Genomic DNA, 16,970 nt, shown 5'->3' with positions numbered 1-16,970 from the left:
GGTATTACTATTTTAAATTGATACTATGATATTGTATTTCATCTAAGAAATTTTTCGAGGGTATAATGGAAAAAAAATGTCGCACTTTCAACCCTTTTTTTACGGGCCTATTTCCGCTATTAACTATTTTTGTGGATATCTTGGCATAAATTTCTTCTAACATCAGAAGTGCGAAATTAGCTTTTGTTTCGTAAGTCCGTATCCTCCCAAAGGGATGCTACGTAGGCCTAGATAAAGTTTTTTTTTTTTTTTTTATGGAGCTTTCATGGCGGAGAAAGATGGCTAGCAGGTATCCATGACAAGTTTCTTAGCTATTTTTCACCGTGATCTGGGTGCATTCGTAGAGGATCAAAATCAATTTTTATATAAGTTTGTATAATTTTATACAACAAGTAAATGTACGTATAAATATCTCTTATACACTATTATACACTTTTATACAAGCGTCGATACATTATCTCATGTGTTTATAACGTTGTATATTCTTGTATAACGTCGTATAAAGTGAAAGACTCTCAAGGGTATAAACTAAAAATATGGCTACAAGAATGTAATATTTTATGTTAGATGGCATATTTATTGAAATTATCCCTACATTCTTTCTCTTACTCCTTCGGTTTTATTTCATATATGACACTATTTACTTTTATATATTTAATATTATATTTTTAATGACATCTTTTTATAGCTAGATCATAAATTTTAAAATTCAATATTTTTCTTAAATTTTTACTCAGTCTAACTTGAAAACTTGAAAATCGGAGAAGTATATATCTTTATCTTCAATAAATCAGGTGCAGTGTAGTAAAAAAGAATAAACGTGTCCCCCTTGGCTTTTTATTAAGTGAAGACTTGAAAAGTCTACTAATCTGTTAAACCAATTCAACTACCACCTATATATATGGAGTAGAGTACATACAATGATACAAATCGGTTGACATACCAACACAGGAAACTTGAACTTTTCATAGCAAACTAATTTCATAAATCCAGAAAGAAAGAAAAACTGTCATTCTCTTCTTTTGTACTATTTGTATGGATCTTTACCTTCTTATCTTTATTTTCTCACTTCCCAATTGGCCCCTAAATGCCTTAAAGTTTAACTAATCACGTGTTAATTTGTTGTTGATTCAGTGACCCTTTTCTTTGTTTGATTGATTGGAACTATTTTCTTGGAGTATTTTGCATGAGATTCCTAGAAATAACAAAAAAGTTATGGATAAGGAGACTGATACTCGGAATCAGAGAGCTCTGGAGACAGTAATCACTATCAGATTGGATCAAAATCTTGAAAATGAGGATTCAGGGATTGGTGGGAATGAGGTGATAGTGAAGGATTTGAAGCAAGAGAATTTTTCAAGTGTGATTGATGTGAAGTATGATGTTGAGGAAGGAAAATTGAGAAGCATTTGGATGGTGATTTTGAGAAGGTGTGTAGGATATGTCATTTGGATACATTTGAAAGTGGAAAAAAATGGGTGGATTTGATTGAGATTGGTTGTGGATGTAAAGGAGAGCTTGGATTTGTTCATTCTCATTGTGCAGAAACTTGGTTTAAGCTTAAAGGAAATAGGTATCTTAACTTTTTCCTTTTTCCTCGTCTTTATTTACATATTATTCATGTTTATTTATCATTCTTTACTTTTTTCCTCGTCTTTATTTACATATTATTCATGTTTATTTATCATTCTTTACTATCATTTGTTTTTTGACTGATGATCATATATGTATTCTTTAATCTAATCATGTCCCCAGGTTAAGTTTACAGTTCTGCCTTTTTTTCTTGCGTTTAATATACTGTGTACTTATGAGTCATATGTCTAAAAACTAAGATGTAGAAGATTTTCAAGTTAAAGCTTTGTCTTTATTGGAATTAGCCCCGTGGAAGTAATGTACCGGACGAATAATCAAAGCCGTTACACGCAAGCCGACCCTAACATCAACGCGATAAAAGCATATATTGCTTTGGGAGAGTCTTTTAAACTATAGTATTAGAGGGCTAAATTCAGTCATTGACAATCACTTGAATTGTTGTAGTTGTGTTTATACTTAAGATTTTTACTGACCTGTGTTTTTTTCCGTTCAAGTTGTGATGAGGAACCTCGGCACCTACATGCATAATCAATCTAGGGCCCTTTGCATTATCATATAGTTCTAATGTCTAATAATTGATCATTTTTATTAACTAAATTCCTATGCAGACAGAGTTCTAATGTGTTTCACGAGCAGAAAGATTTGCACTTAATTGTTCTCAACGAAATTTATCCTGTGTCCTATACTGGTGGTCGGTCGATATGACTTGTTTGTGCCAAATAACAGAACATGAGGAAATATTAGAACTTGCTGTAGTTTCTCCAAACCTTGAAACTGTAGGTTTCACACTCTCCACAATACCGCCATCAAAGCCCGGGGAATAAATTTGTGTGCTTCAATATCCCCAAGCTTGGCTCCCCTAGGTTTCCAAAACTAAAGGATATCCTTTACTGTCTATGAAAGTTCCCGGATAACATGATATTTTGAATTACATGCCATATATAGATGGTTTGCACTCTGGCAGACCAGCAACATAATTATTACATTATTCCCAACTCCTTGCACAAGAAACGCCAGATAAGATGATTTTTCTTTTTAAATTTTCAGCTCGTAAAATCAAGAGCTTGTTATGTCCGGGCAGGGAACTCTTGTTGCTTAGTGATCTAAATGAATGGCATTATGTGCTTAACCTGGAAACCCTCTTGAATTGTAGAAAACTCTAGTATTGAAATTCTAAAAGTGATTGAATTGCTTGATAAGGGTAACTTAGCGTAAACGTAAAGCTGCTTTGTTCTGGTACAATCATTTTCTATGCCAACACCCTGAGAAGACGTAAAGACTAAAAAGGGGAATAATTAAAACTTGGAATTCAGGATGTATATTGTTTTGCTGCTTGTTAAAGTTGAAATTCCAAATCGTGCAGATTGTGTGAAATTTGTCGGGAGATTGCAAAAAATGTCACTGGTATCAGCGACAATAGATTTATTGAAGAGTGGAATGAAGCGAGATTTATTGCAAGTGCTACTGGTTCAGCAGACCGAGATAGAGCTCGCTGGCGTGGACAACCATTTTGTAACTTGTTGATAGCATGCCTGATAATAGTTTTTTTGCTACCGTGGTTTCTCCGTGTAAGTTTGTTTTGATGAGGTAAATAGAGTTAACTGTTTCTTGCCTCAAATCTTTTTCCGCGTCTTACAGATAGCAAGGTTTTGAGTGTTTTTAGTACATAAAACCAGCATAACTTATACCATTGCTGCGTCTTTCACATGATCTGAGCTAAGTTCTTGGTCGAGTTTACCAATAATATAGCCTTTTTTCTGAGATAAGTGAGATTATATACTTCAGATCTTCTTTTGAATCTGTATCATTTTCTTAGTTTGGCTATATAATATTATTGTTTAAGTTGGCAATAACGTTTGACCTTTAGATCCTGGAGTGGCATGATTCATACATCATACATCATCCATGAAACCTTCCTTTTATTTAGATGAGGAAATCATTTATCTTTATATGAGATTTTGAACAAGTTCTTAAGACATGAATTACATAATATGGCATGCTATGAGCTACATTCTATTTTTCTTTCTTATTTTGATACTCCTATGTAACTTCTGATGTCTGCTTTTCTGGTCCAAGATGTTCCCTGTAATTAAAAATAATGGATTGAGTTGACTTGGTTATAAATTGGAAGTGATTGATTCTTAGCATATAGTACTGTGTACTTTTGTTTTGTCAATTGGGTAAATTGTTGTTGTTTCAAGCTAACTAAAAGCTCCTTTGCAAGAATCTTAATTTAAGTCAGTTGACTTGGGAAATGCACATGCTATAAAAGGCAAGTTACCAAGTAGAAATTTTGAGGAATTTAGGGTATGTTTGTGGAGGAATTCTTCATTTACATATTTGGTTGGTCAAATATCTTCTCCAGAAAAAAAGTCCCTTAACAATTAGGAATATGACTTCTTTGGTAACTTTATATTATCCAAACAAATGGCATTTATTGATTTGGTATAAACACCCAAATAAGTGTACGTTTTTACCCTCTCCCCACCCCAACACTCCAACAAACCCATCCCACCCCCACCTTCGACACCCACTCCCATCCCTCCCCCCCAAAACCCCTGCCATTTACGAAACAATGTTTGGTTACTTAGTTTGATGCTTGCCTAGAATTCAGCATTAGCATTTAGCAATAAATTGTTTGGTTGGTATTCTTGTTGCCAACACAACTAATACCTGCATTAGTCATGCAAGAAATTATGTATTATTTTATGCGAGATAGAAGTTAAATAAGAATACATGAATTAATAATAGGAATACTTACCCATTTATGATGCCCAAGCAAATAGTTTACAATGAGTATAACCGTATAAATTTTTACATCTAAAATAACCAACATATGTTTACATCGAATTTCATGAAGCCAAATTTATTTTATTGTTATTTTTTTACCTTCTTCCTCGAGCTACCATAGAACCCTTTTATTTATTTTTTCTTTTCATTGTTAAAATCTGTATAACATGGTGTATAAAAATGCATATACACTATTATACATTACATATACATCCTTATACACTATATTACATATATATACATTATATATATACATGCAACTTTACCAGTTTAAAAAAATACATTATATATACATATTGTAAATAGTGTATATGTTATGTATAACCATGTATAAAAATGTATCTACGTTGTATAACAATGTATATCATGTAGTCATACACTATTATACAGTGTAAATGCAATTGTTATACAAATTTACATTACAAAGCCGTCATCCATCTACCATTACATCAAAAGAATTCAAATGGATGAACTTGAAACGAGAGAAAAAAATGAAATAAAAAACGAAGAGAAAAGGACAACATTCTGAAGGTTTTATTAGAACTTTTATTTATTCATTTGGATAGCCTTTTTCCAGTTCTCTTTGGAATGTACAATTTACAGTATGCATTATCACATAAAATATGGGTTACTAGGGTCGTTACAATAACTTTTGATTTGCTTTCAAGAAAAGAAAAAAAAATTCACATTAAAAAGAGTAGGGTTAGAGGAAAGAAGAAATTAGGTAATGAGTTATGTGCTCCAAAATCAAATACGATATTTTAGACGAGTTTTATCTTGTTGAATAGTGTACAAAACACCATTGGACACCTTGAAAAAACTTGAAGAAATTTAAATGGGTCTTTTGATCTTGATGAAATTAGCACAAAATATATTTGAGATTTGATCCTAATATTATTTGGAGCTTGTGGTTGAAAAATTAACACTTTTGAAGAAGATTTGGTGGAGAAGAAAGAAGTGAGTGTATGTGAGAGAGAAGAGAGACGGATGGGAAAGAGAAAAGTAGGTTTTAACCGGAGCTAAAATATTTTTTGTCAGAATACATACAAATTGGGCTAAACCTGGAAAGAATACTTATTTTGTGCGGAGTGCCCTTCAAATGCCCTGGTCTTTAATTTTTGCCCTCAAATTACTATCTTAATTTTTTTCGCCTTCGCCTAAAACTCTTGGGTTTCGGGTTCGAACCCCTGCTCAGTTAAAAAAAATTTTAAAAAAATGTCAGATAGAACTTGGATTCGCAAGGCAGAATTTTGCCTAAAACTCTGCCTTAAGGTAGAGTTAAGGCAGAGTTTGCTAAGGCATAGTTTGCCTACAAAATTTTACCTTAAGGCATAGTTTTCAGGCAACCTCTACCTAGCGAATTTTTTTTTAATTTTTGCCTGAGTAAGGGTTCGAACCCGGAATCTTGAGGTTTTTAGCCGAAGGACAAAAGTTAAATACTTTTATTTTGATGGACAAAAATTAAAGACCACCCCAAAATAAGTAAGCATCGCTAATTGCAGCTCGAAAGAATAAGGAAATTGGGCCAATTTCTACAAACTAGATGGCCGAGCGGCCCATTACCATAATTATCACATGGATTAAAACAGCTTAAGTGACCGAAATAACCCTCATGCATCAAACATTTTCTTTACAAGTAAACAAAACACATATTTTCATCCCATTACTAATCACCAGTACATTACAACAGCATTATTAACGCCGCACTTTCTACATATTGATCAAAATGGACAAACATGCTGCTTATTCAATCGAGGTATTTAGATGGACATTGTGATTTAGTAAAATTGAAAGAAATCATCTTTAATTGTGAGTGTAATAGGCAAGCCTGTGCATTTGGATAAAGCTACGAGGTATGATACATACTTAGGGGTGGTCAAACCAACTCAAACCCATTTGACCCGCCCAACTTACTCGAATTTTAATGGATTGGGTTATGTTTGGGAACAACGCAACTAAACCCATCTATCTGCAGTAGCCCAAATCAGCCCAAAACTTTAGCCCAAATCGACCCGTCAGTGGCCTAAAAGAATCTCTTCTTATACGTGTCACTTTCTCTTCTTTCTTTATGAACAAAGCCTCAAAGATCATATTGGGCATGAAATAAACTTAGTGGACAGTGGCTAACGTTCATCTTATTCCAAATCTAATTGACGTCTGAGAAAACCATCTTAGAACCTTTTTATAAGTTGTCATGTTTTATTTTAATTTAGCAGTGCCATGCGCAAATTGTATCAAATAATTTACTTTAGCATTTATTTTTTGCTTTGATTTCAAATATTATTAATAATTCTTTGGATGTAGATCTTCTGCTGCAAGCTTTTATGGTGAAAGACATTTATATTTAAGAATATAAACAAGCAGCTTACTAGGATATTTCTAAAAATTAACTAGTTCTTCAAAAGAGATTATTAAACTGGATAACAAAGTGTCATTATCTTGATATTCTATCAAGTGGCCTTTGTTATACTCGTGAAAAAGAATTTTAATCCTTGCAACTGGAGTAGCTATACTTATTTGTATAATTTTTTAACTTTAAGTAATATGTATTAAAACTTGTTTGAAAATACTTGGTTAAGAATGTTTATTTTAGGGGGAAAAAACATAAGTAGACAATAATACAATAATATTTACATACCCTTAGCATGTAAATGCAATTAACATTCCATGGCAAAATAAGAAATTCCATAGTAAAAACAAATTCCTATTTATAAGGAAATCATCCAGACGTGATTTTTTCTTAAAATAATAAACCCACACCAGTCTCCCATTTTAGGGCCGATTATCGGGCAGATTGGACGGATAATTACGCTAACGGTTCGACTTAATGGTTATCGGCTTTTAAAAGTGCTAATCCGCTGGTCAACCTATAAGATATCGGTTGGTTCGGTATCGGATTAGCAATTATCGGACGGTTATCAAGCGGTATATCGGTTAAATCTAAGAGAAAAATGAATGATAAAACCACATGTAGTCAAGGAAATTACCTGCCTTTAAAGTGACTCAAAATGTAATATTTTTACTTATTTTACACTGTCAAGGTTATAAAGAAGATAATGATATCCCCCAAAAAATGGATAGGAATATAACCAAGAAGATTCAAATGTTGGATTCAATATTAGTAACAATAACGTAGCAAGTAGCAACATTTTTCCAAGAAAATTAGCAAACTACAATATAGGCAAACAAGAAACAAGGAATGAACTATTTGATAGAAAACAACCAGGTTTCACAATTAACATACATATTTTAGGTTGAGGCTTTGGCTTTAAGTTTACAAATTACAATCACAATACATATTTTATATGTTAGGGGTAAGAATATAAATATGACAAATTCTTAACGGATTAACGGTTTACCCGATAAGAAAATTGAGTAATCTGCCCCCGCACCGATAAGCCGTTAACTATAAAATTTTAATCCATTACCCAACCGCTAATCCGATAACGCAATATCATTAAGCCAATAAGCCAATTTTCATGCGTACAAGCATTTGGGCATGTAATTTTTTGAATGGTTTTACCCCATTTTTAGTTCATAGTAGATATCTTATAACTGCTTCTTTACGATTAACTACTCCTATACTAATTAACGTTCTTCTTTTAATTTTCTACTTTCTCCTTATTCTGGCCTTATTTGATTAATCATACATGGATAATAAAATCACAATTTTGATTCAACATAATGAAAAATGAGATGTGGAACATAAGTACAATAATTTTCTTTCCACTTCCTTCCTATTCTAGTCTGGTTTCATTGTTTACCCATGAAGGAGTAAATAGTAGCTCTGATTCAACACGGTAGGAAATAGGTAGTATAATAAAATTATTATACACAAAATAATATTTGTATAATTTTATTATACCCTGTATAATATTTTGTATAATTTTATTATACCCTGTATAATAATTTTATATACCTTGTATAATTATATCATACTTTGTATAATTATATCATACCTTGTATAAATATTTTCATATAAATAGTAGCTCTCATTCAACACGGTAGGAAATGGGTTGTATAATAAAATTATTATACATAATAATATTCTATAATTCTATTATACCTTGTATAATATTTTATATACCTTGTATAATTATATCATACCTTGTATAATTAATTTTATATACCTCGTATAATTTTGTGTGTGAACTAAATAATATTGTATGCAGTAATACCTCATATAATAATTATCTTTCGAATGTGTTTTTTATAAATAAAATGAAAGAATAGAGGGATGAGTAATAGGAGATGGAGGATATATTGGTTGAAGAAGATAGATAAGTTGGTAGATATTTATCCTTAAATCAGAGAAATAAATGATGGATAAATGAAAATAAAGAAAACAAGATATCACTCCCTGATTTAGGGGACATTCCCATTCGTCACATATTTATTTTCAAATGTTATAAATGTAATAAATAGTGTTCTTTTTGTAGAATATGAAAAGTTGTGCTATTTATGTTCTTAATTCTTGTATAGTGACTTATGATGTAATTTTCTCTTATTTTAATATCCATAAAAGAAAAAAAAATTCAGACAAGTTGGGCGGGTTGGGCTATGGCCCATTATTGCTATCTTGACCCCGGCCATCTTGGCGGTCGCGAAATTTGCCCTTCTTTGGGGTGGTCTTCAAATTTTGCCCCTCGTAGTTGAAATCTTTAAATTTTGTCCTTCGGCTTAAACTCGTTGCCCAAGTGCGAACCCCCAATACGCTCAAAATTTTAAAAAAAATCGCAAGGTGTAGTTTAAATTTCAAGAGGCCCCCACCGCATTACACTTGTGAAGGAATTACCAAAGCTTTGTCGGACCGCATGCCAAGGGGTCCTTATGGGCGCACTTGGCATAAGTATGCGGTCGAACCGCATAACTTTGGTAATTCCTTCACAAGTTTATCGGGCCCGCATAAAAGTTTGCCCGTTAAAGTATGCCCCCACCGCATAAACTCGTTGGGCGAATTACCAAACTTATGCCGACCCGCGCATACTTATGCCTTACGGGCACACTTGGTATAAGTATGCCGGTCCGCATAACTTTGGTAATTCCTTCACAAGTTTATTACGGTCATTATAAAAGTTTGCCGATTAAAGTATGCCCCCACCGCATAACTTGTTAAGGAATTACCAAAGTTATGGACGGCATACTTACGCCAAGTCCGCCCATAAGTGAGATGCGGTATAAATTTGGTAACCCCAAAAGTGTATGCCGGGGCCGATACACGCGACCCAAACCTTGTTTCAATTTTTTTTTTAATTTTTTGGAGCGGGGTTCAACTCGAAACCCCCAATTTTTCGGAACCCAGAGTTGCAAGCCGGGGAAAAATTTAAAAACAAAAAATACGAGGGGGGAAAATTAAAAACCCCAAATATGAAGGAAAATTTAAAGACACCCAAAAGTAAGCAATCCACGCAAAAATAAGACTCATCTTAGCAAACAAACTTTGCAGGTTTAGGCATTGACACATTAATTGGTTCAACCTAAGGGTGTCAAATTTGGCCCAAAAGATGATGGCCCGCCCAACCCACCCAAAATTTTAGGACAAGCTCAAAATAATTAGTCCGATTTAGGGTTTAGTTTTAGCCCAACCCAACATAAATTTCATTTTAAAGTGATCTCCAACAACCAAATTCTAGCCCATTTTTAATATTTACTTAAATTTTGTTTATCAAGGAGATTTACTTTTTTTTTTTTATGTATACACTTTTCTTGTATCATGTATCTTATAAGTTTGTGGTATGTTTAATATGAAGGGAAATATTTTTCACGCAATTATGTTTAATATGAAGGGAAATATTTTTCACAAAAATGTTTTTCTCCAAAATATTTTTACGAAATGTTTTCCTCAAAAATATTTTCACGAAAAATCGCGAAAATATTTTTCGCGAAAAATGTTTTTAGAAAAATGTATCTTCAAAAAAATTGGGTCTAGTGGGCGGGTCACACCCGGCCCATTTAAATTAAATTCAATTAGCAAGAATTTTTGGGCCATATTACCAACCCATTTATTCTGCTCAGGCCATTTTGATTGGCCAATTTTCGCCTAACCCGCCCATTCGACACTCTACAACCCATTTCAACCCGCCTAACCTTAGCCTTTCAAGAACCATTTGCCACTCGTAATCATACTAGAGCTAATGCAGCCAATATACAAGGTCGAGTGCATATTGAAGTTTGATTTACTAAAGACATTGCCCAATAGAGTTAGAATTCTTGCAAATTAAAGAAGCAAGCTAATTAAGTGTCTATAACTGCTGTAAAATCTAAAGCAATTGTTAGTCACACAAATAAATCAACCTAAGCAAATTATCAGAATGATTTACGAAATATCTATCTAAGTGTGGTAATTTTCTGATGAAGACCCTAAATATTATTTTTAAGTGTTACGATAAGAGGAATCAACAATGCCACAAGACCAATATGACATATTAATAAACAAAAATCCGCTGTAGTCTAGTTGGTTAGGATACTTGGCTCTCACCCGAAAGATCCGGGTTGAAGTCCCAGCAACGGAAATATTTTTTCCTACTCATTTATAGCATTTTTTACGTGGTTTTCAAATATGTAAATTTATTTCAAAAAATTTAAATTTTTCATATCCGGAATTACGATCAAAATTAAATTGTTTGGTACTCTCGAAAATAAAAGAATATTTCCGACTTTAACGTGTTACTTTCCGCACTCTACACGATGGTATTAACAATTCTTATATTGCATTTTAAAATTATTCTTAGTCTGTATATTTGATGGTACAATAATTACACACAACGAGTTCCCTGATAACAAAATGGTGGATGTTAGCATATTTATATCTGTTACTAGATAAAGAAATAATAAAAAAAATATATCTTACCATTAATGTAGAATATCCTATGATTAATGTGGATTCTGAGCAAAACGGAAAAATAAATATTTTATAATATGCTTAAACTAAAAGAAGGAAATACATTATTTACCATTAATGTAGATCCTAACCTAAACGGAAAAGTAAATATATTAGAATATTCTGAAATTAAAAAAAAAAGGAAATACATATTCTGCGTAGGTCAGGGTTCCGTGTAGCTGTCACTCGTTTTAAAAGCTTATATATGGTACTAAAACTTTCAATACAATGTATCAACTTAAAAAACCAACTTTTTCTAAAAGAGTCCATCCAGGAAGGAGAAGATGATGATGAACCCCATATCTCCCATTTAGCTCTACTAAACCCGAAATATTTCGGGAGTGATGTGGTCAATTGCCAAACAACAATTTCCATGTTGGATATAATGGGAGTGTATGTATATGGACAACCAATCATGTTAAGTCAAATATGTTCTTGTGCTGATAGAATAGTCAATGAACCTTAAAGTTTATATTAGCGTTCTCGTTAATTACTTCGTAGAAGAAAGTAGTTAGGATTCCTGCGTTAATATAAGTAAGTAGAAGAAACTTTGGAATCCTCACTACATTCTTGTACAAAGCCAGTAACGGGAACGCTAATATAATCTTTTTTCGGGAGTATTTTCTTCTTCCTGTCTAGCATGGTGGATTTACTTAGCCATGCCAGTCTTGAAGACAAGGGTTTGGAGACAACGCTCAAGAAAGTTCTCCACAGTGAGGGCTAAGACATAATCGAGCTTGTTTTGGCTCTCATCCAATAACCCATATCTGTTCATCCTCCTCAAGAGTGCTTCACCTTCGATAATACGACTTGGGTCTTTCTCATCCAAGGTCAGAAGCATTCTTGCAGCATTTCTGATACGGCTCAAAGCATAATGTGTTAGAAAATATTATTTTCTATTTGATATCTCAAAAATAAAATGATTATTTCTAAGGTTTTTTATTGGCTTTAATGCAAAAAAAATATTTTTATTCTTTACTAGCCATGATCAAAAGTCATTAATCACCCCATGTTGATTGGCCATTATTCTTCCTAATGACTATTGAATAGCTTTGATGGCCGCTCTAACGTTATCATCCCAACGTTAACTTTAGCCATGACAATGACAATTAATCCATTAAAGAGTTTTCAATTTTCTTTGACAATTACCAACGAAACGTTACTGGCTATCATAATTGGTCAGACTTAATCCTCCTATATATAGTCACAACTCTTTCTCTTTTATAAGATGAATATAATAATTCCTACTTTATTTTACGGCCGGGTTTTCTTTTGGTTAATCTTTGTAAGATTAAGGCCCTAGCTTTTGTACTAGAAGAGCTTGTTGAATCCTTCGTATACACCCAATACCTAGGCGAAATATACTTAAGACAATTACCATTGGCATGCCTCGAAGCTACGAAGAACTTTCATGAGTGTTCGTGATCAAGCATTTTCCTCAAGCTTAAAGAAGTCCCTACAAGTGTTAAGTGATGTAAGAAGTTCCTGATGCCGTTTCGTGATGAAGTCCCAATACGTGTTCACGATGAAGTGTTTTTCAGAAGATTTCCAACAATCATGCAGGATATTTTCGCTCTATTCTTACGTAAAAATCGATAGTAACAGCCCAACATACAACTGTCAAGCTTCCAAGGGATGCTTCTCCTAATATTTGAATGCTAATCGTACATAGGTCTGTGTGGTTGTGGAAGTCTAAGGGGAAGAAGAATATATTTAGTTACGGGCCCACTTTATGCTAAAGACTCATAGACACATTTTTCATGATTTATAATTAACAGAGGAGCTCCATGGTTCACAGTTATTTTCTTCTTCTACTACTACTATGTTTTCCAAAACGTGAAGTGGTTAGATGGAACTTTATAATTTCCTCATATAGTCAAAACGGTTTTCAAGAAAATTACTGCACTTGTATAATTAAATGGTTTCTCAAGGTATCAAGGAGAATTCTTGTACTTTGTCCTCTATATTAAGCATATGTGCTAACGCAGGTTTTTACTAATTAAAGAAGAGTTGATATTCACAGTAGAATAGTTGTTTTGGGATTTAGTATGAACGTATATATATTTTCAGTGCACTTGTTAATATGTATATACAAATGCTCCTTATAGATTTTGCTTTTAAATTGTTCTATGACTTACCTGAATTTGGTTTCACGTGGAATTCATGAATTGGGTCGGTCCAGTGAGTTTTTAAGGTTGTAAGTGAAAATGTTAGAATTAGTGTGGATGACTAAGTCTTTTATGACCTCGAAAATTTAATCTTCAATGAAAATATGTATTATTTTGTGTGTGGCAAAATAAGCCATCTATGCCCCTAAATGGATGAAGATTCAGAGAAATGATAATCCCGCTAAGCGAAAAGTAAATTTGAGTAAAAGCGGGTGATATAATTATTGTAATTAGTCATTTCTCAAGCGAATCTTGTGCTAATGTGTGAGATTGGGTATTAGACTTTGGTCTTTGCTAAGCATATTTGTGCTAAAAATTATCTTTGTGTTTTACACCCATGTTGAAGAAGAAGAATGAATTATTTGTCTTGGACTTAAGTTTTTGGCAATGGGAAATTCTTCTTAAACTCACATCTGAAAACATTAGCGTTAATTGAAGTGGTATATGCTCCTAATATATGAACTAATTTGATTTCTGTGAGATTATTAGGAAAAGTGGGGGTGAAAATTTCATTTGAATCTAATAAATATTGTGTTAACCAAAACGATGTATTTGTGGGCAATGAATATTGTAATCATGATTTATTTTTGTGTGCTTACTATGTCAAAATAAATGTCGAAAATGCTAGTACTTATGATTACTTGATTCATTCATGTAATTTATTATGGCGTGTTACATTTGGGCCTGCTAGTTTATCTTATGATGCAATATCTTATTTTAGTTAACTTTTCAAGCATTGTTAAGTGTGTGAAAGTTCATTCTTTTAATATCTTATTAATAAATTTTAATCTAATAATTATTTTTAAACATGTCTCCAGCGTATGTTTTGTGAAATGTAATGAGACATTTGGTGGTTTTAATGATCTCTTCTCTGCCTATATAATATCTTGTATTGATTTTTAAGTGTGAGTAATATCTGTGATATATTTTGGTGCATAAATTTGTACAAAATATGAGACCTTACATGGCCCCAAGAAACCTACTTATGAGGTTTGAAACTATTGTTCCCCTATCTTAAATACTTTGAAAATGTGGGGGTTACGGTGTTATGAGTCATGAAAGTCCTTACTTTGAAATTTTTGAAATTATGGGGGTCATGATATCTTACTAGAGTTATTTTGAGAGAATTTTTAAAAGTGATAATATTTCAGTTGTTCTTGTTATTCAAAATGTTTTTGAAAAAAGAAAAAAAAAACTATGGTGTTATTTCTTTTCTCGGTACATGGTTTTGCAAAGAACCAATTGATGGATAAGTGTTATAGTGAATTAATATTTGCTGTACTAGAGAGGATACAATGATGCTGAGTCGATCTCAAAATCCACTAGCGAGTATGCGTTTACCCTTTGTGGGGGTGTAATAATTAATATGAAAATAAGCCAAGTAGACCACAATGAAATATGAGTTTATGCTTTGAAGTTGGCTAGTGATGAGGTTAAGATACTTCTTAGTGAGTATTGAGGTTGGAATAAAACCAACATGTATATATTGTGGTTGCCAAACAACATTAGTTGTGTGAGAAAATATTTCTTAATAGCGCTATTGTGAGATGTGATAGTTTTTATAATTGTATGAAGTCTGAGGTGAATTTGGCCGATTCACAAGAATAAAAGAAACATTGAGGGGAATGAGACTTTTGTCATTTGAGAAGATTAACAATGATGGTAACCCAACCTATTTGATTGGAGATCCCATGAATTAGGTTCATATGAGTAATAACAAGTCATTAGTTGATCAAAAGTGCACTATTAAACTATGTCCCTTCCTATGGTGTGTGAATATAGTGCAATACTGCAAGGCAAAGTGAGGTTGAGCTATAAATTCTTAATCCATTACCATATCCTTTATAGGTGGTGGTCATTTTCTGCCAGAAATACACTTGATGGTGGACCTATATGAGTGTGGAGTGGTGCCACTCCTATGAAACCGCGATTACTAGAGCACTCATGAATAATGCGGACACGCGCGTGGCCTCTAGCGCAAAACCGCAATAACGACAAAGATTGTGCGAGTATAATGTGATAGAATAAGACCCTGACTTACAAAAGAATTCTTGGTTCATAGAAGTTCTAAACTTCACCAATTGTTCTGTAAGTTAAACTTATTTTATCTAGGTTTGGTTCATAGTCTACGGGACACCAGATTCGACGCATTGTACTCATATGTGAAAATCCAGCAAAACTTCTTATTTTATTTATTTTATTATTTTTGAGATATATGGGGGATTGTTAGAAAATATTATTTTCTATTTAATATCTCAAAAATAAAATGATTATTTCTAAGGTTTTTTATTGGCTTTAATACAAAAGAAATATTTTTATTCTTTACTAGCCATGATCAAAAGTCATTAATCACCCCCATCTTGATTGGCAAATTATTCTTCCTAATGACTATTGAATAGCTTTGACGGCCGCTCTAACGTTATCATCCCAACGTTAACTTTAGCCATGACAATGACAATTAATCCATTAAAGAGTTTTCAATTTTCTTTGACAATTACCAACGAAACATTACTGGCTATCATAATTGGCTGAGACTTAATCCTCTTATATATAGTCAAAACTCTTTCTCTTTTATAAGTTGAATATAATAATTCCTACTTTATTTTACGTGCCGGGTTTTCTTTTGGTTAATCTTTGTTAGATTACGGCTCCTAATTTTGTACTAAGAAGAGCTTGTTGAATCTTTTAGGGGGATACACCCATACGGGTGAAATATCCTTAAGACAAGGCCATTGGCATGCCTCAAACTACAAAGAATTTCTGCAAGTGTTCGTGATCAAAGATTTTCCTCAAGCTTAAAAAGAAGAAGTCCTACAAGTGTTCGTGGATGAAGAGAAGGCCCCTCAAGTGTTCGTGATGAAGAGAAGTAATACGTGTGTTAAATATGAAGTGTTTTCCGTAAGATTTCCAACATACTGAACTCTCCAAAGCTCCCTCTTGCACCTCAATCCATATTCTCCGACAAGTTTTAACTCTGCATCAAATCGCTCCTTCTCATATGGGCGTCGAGGCTTCTTAAAGGTCTTCCCATCTGAGTTACACCTCAAAGGTTAAGAACAAGAATAAAGGCTAATAGCACTATATTTTGTATATTCAAACCTAGATCTCGATATATTAGCAAATAGAAGATAGAGACAATTGTACATATCTCCGGAGACTAGTATAACAAATGCTGCCACTAGACCATCTCAATCCCAAACTATTTGGGTTCAAGTTCAACCGCTTGAATCCTCTGTATCCATTCGCTCTCTGTTGAATTTTTTATTCCAATACCCAAAATTTTGTTTTTAAGGCTAATTACAGATTCTCCACCACTAGAGGATCTTTAGATCTCATAGTTCTAACAACATTGACATACAAATCTCTGAACGAGCCAAGGAAGCTCCAAAAATTATATTGTTCAACGGGATTGAGCCTTAATCCCAACTACTTAGTACCACCCGTATGAATATGTATATTTTGCTCCTACTATACTTATCTCCAAGGACTATTAGATTATCAAAAAGTGATGATGCACGTAATTGGTTAGCAGATAATCA

The 16,970-nt window shown here is 33.1% G+C and overlaps 2 protein-coding genes across 2 annotated transcripts; one reads left to right on the top strand and one right to left on the bottom strand.

Moving 5' to 3' along the window:
- Nucleotides 1–1,215: 1,215 nt before the first annotated feature.
- LOC132041723 (uncharacterized) lies at nucleotides 1,216–3,708 on the top strand. Its single transcript, XM_059432423.1, has 3 exons — nucleotides 1,216–1,343; nucleotides 1,394–1,573; nucleotides 2,957–3,708. The coding sequence occupies exons 1-3, from the start codon at nucleotides 1,216–1,218 to the stop codon at nucleotides 3,174–3,176; spliced, it is 528 nt and encodes a 175-aa protein (XP_059288406.1). The 3' UTR covers nucleotides 3,177–3,708.
- An 8,204-nt stretch (nucleotides 3,709–11,912) lies between these two features.
- Nucleotides 11,913–16,767, bottom strand: LOC132041722 (small ribosomal subunit protein uS4y-like). Its single transcript, XM_059432422.1, has 3 exons — nucleotides 16,733–16,767; nucleotides 16,348–16,473; nucleotides 11,913–12,117 (listed from the first exon to the last, which is right to left on the bottom strand). The coding sequence occupies exons 1-3, from the start codon at nucleotides 16,765–16,767 to the stop codon at nucleotides 11,913–11,915; spliced, it is 366 nt and encodes a 121-aa protein (XP_059288405.1).
- Between the last annotated feature and the right edge of the window lie 203 nt (nucleotides 16,768–16,970).

The sequence above is a fragment of the Lycium ferocissimum genome, unplaced genomic scaffold, assembly GCF_029784015.1.
Source record: "Lycium ferocissimum isolate CSIRO_LF1 unplaced genomic scaffold, AGI_CSIRO_Lferr_CH_V1 ctg11386, whole genome shotgun sequence".
In the NCBI taxonomy this organism is placed as follows: domain Eukaryota; kingdom Viridiplantae; phylum Streptophyta; class Magnoliopsida; order Solanales; family Solanaceae; genus Lycium; species Lycium ferocissimum.
The sequence above is the reverse complement of the archived record's forward strand: the minus strand, read 5'-3'. Positions and strand labels throughout refer to the sequence as shown.

Coding starts and splice junctions, on each gene's coding strand:
- LOC132041722 (XM_059432422.1), bottom strand. CDS start 16,767: ATGAGATCTAAAGATCCTCTAGTGGTGGAGAATCT. Junction 16,474..16,732: donor CCTCTAGTGGTGGAGAATCT/GTAATTAGCCTT, acceptor TTAACCTTTGAG/GTGTAACTCAGATGGGAAGA. Junction 12,118..16,347: donor AGGGAGCTTTGGAGAGTTCA/GTATGTTGGAAA, acceptor GAGCCGTATCAG/AAATGCTGCAAGAATGCTTC.
- LOC132041723 (XM_059432423.1), top strand. CDS start 1,216: ATGGATAAGGAGACTGATACTCGGAATCAGAGAGCTCTGGAGACAGTA. Junction 1,344..1,393: donor GTGATAGTGAAGGATTTGAA/GCAAGAGAATTT, acceptor ATGTTGAGGAAG/GAAAATTGAGAAGCATTTGG. Junction 1,574..2,956: donor TTTAAGCTTAAAGGAAATAG/GTATCTTAACTT, acceptor CAAATCGTGCAG/ATTGTGTGAAATTTGTCGGG.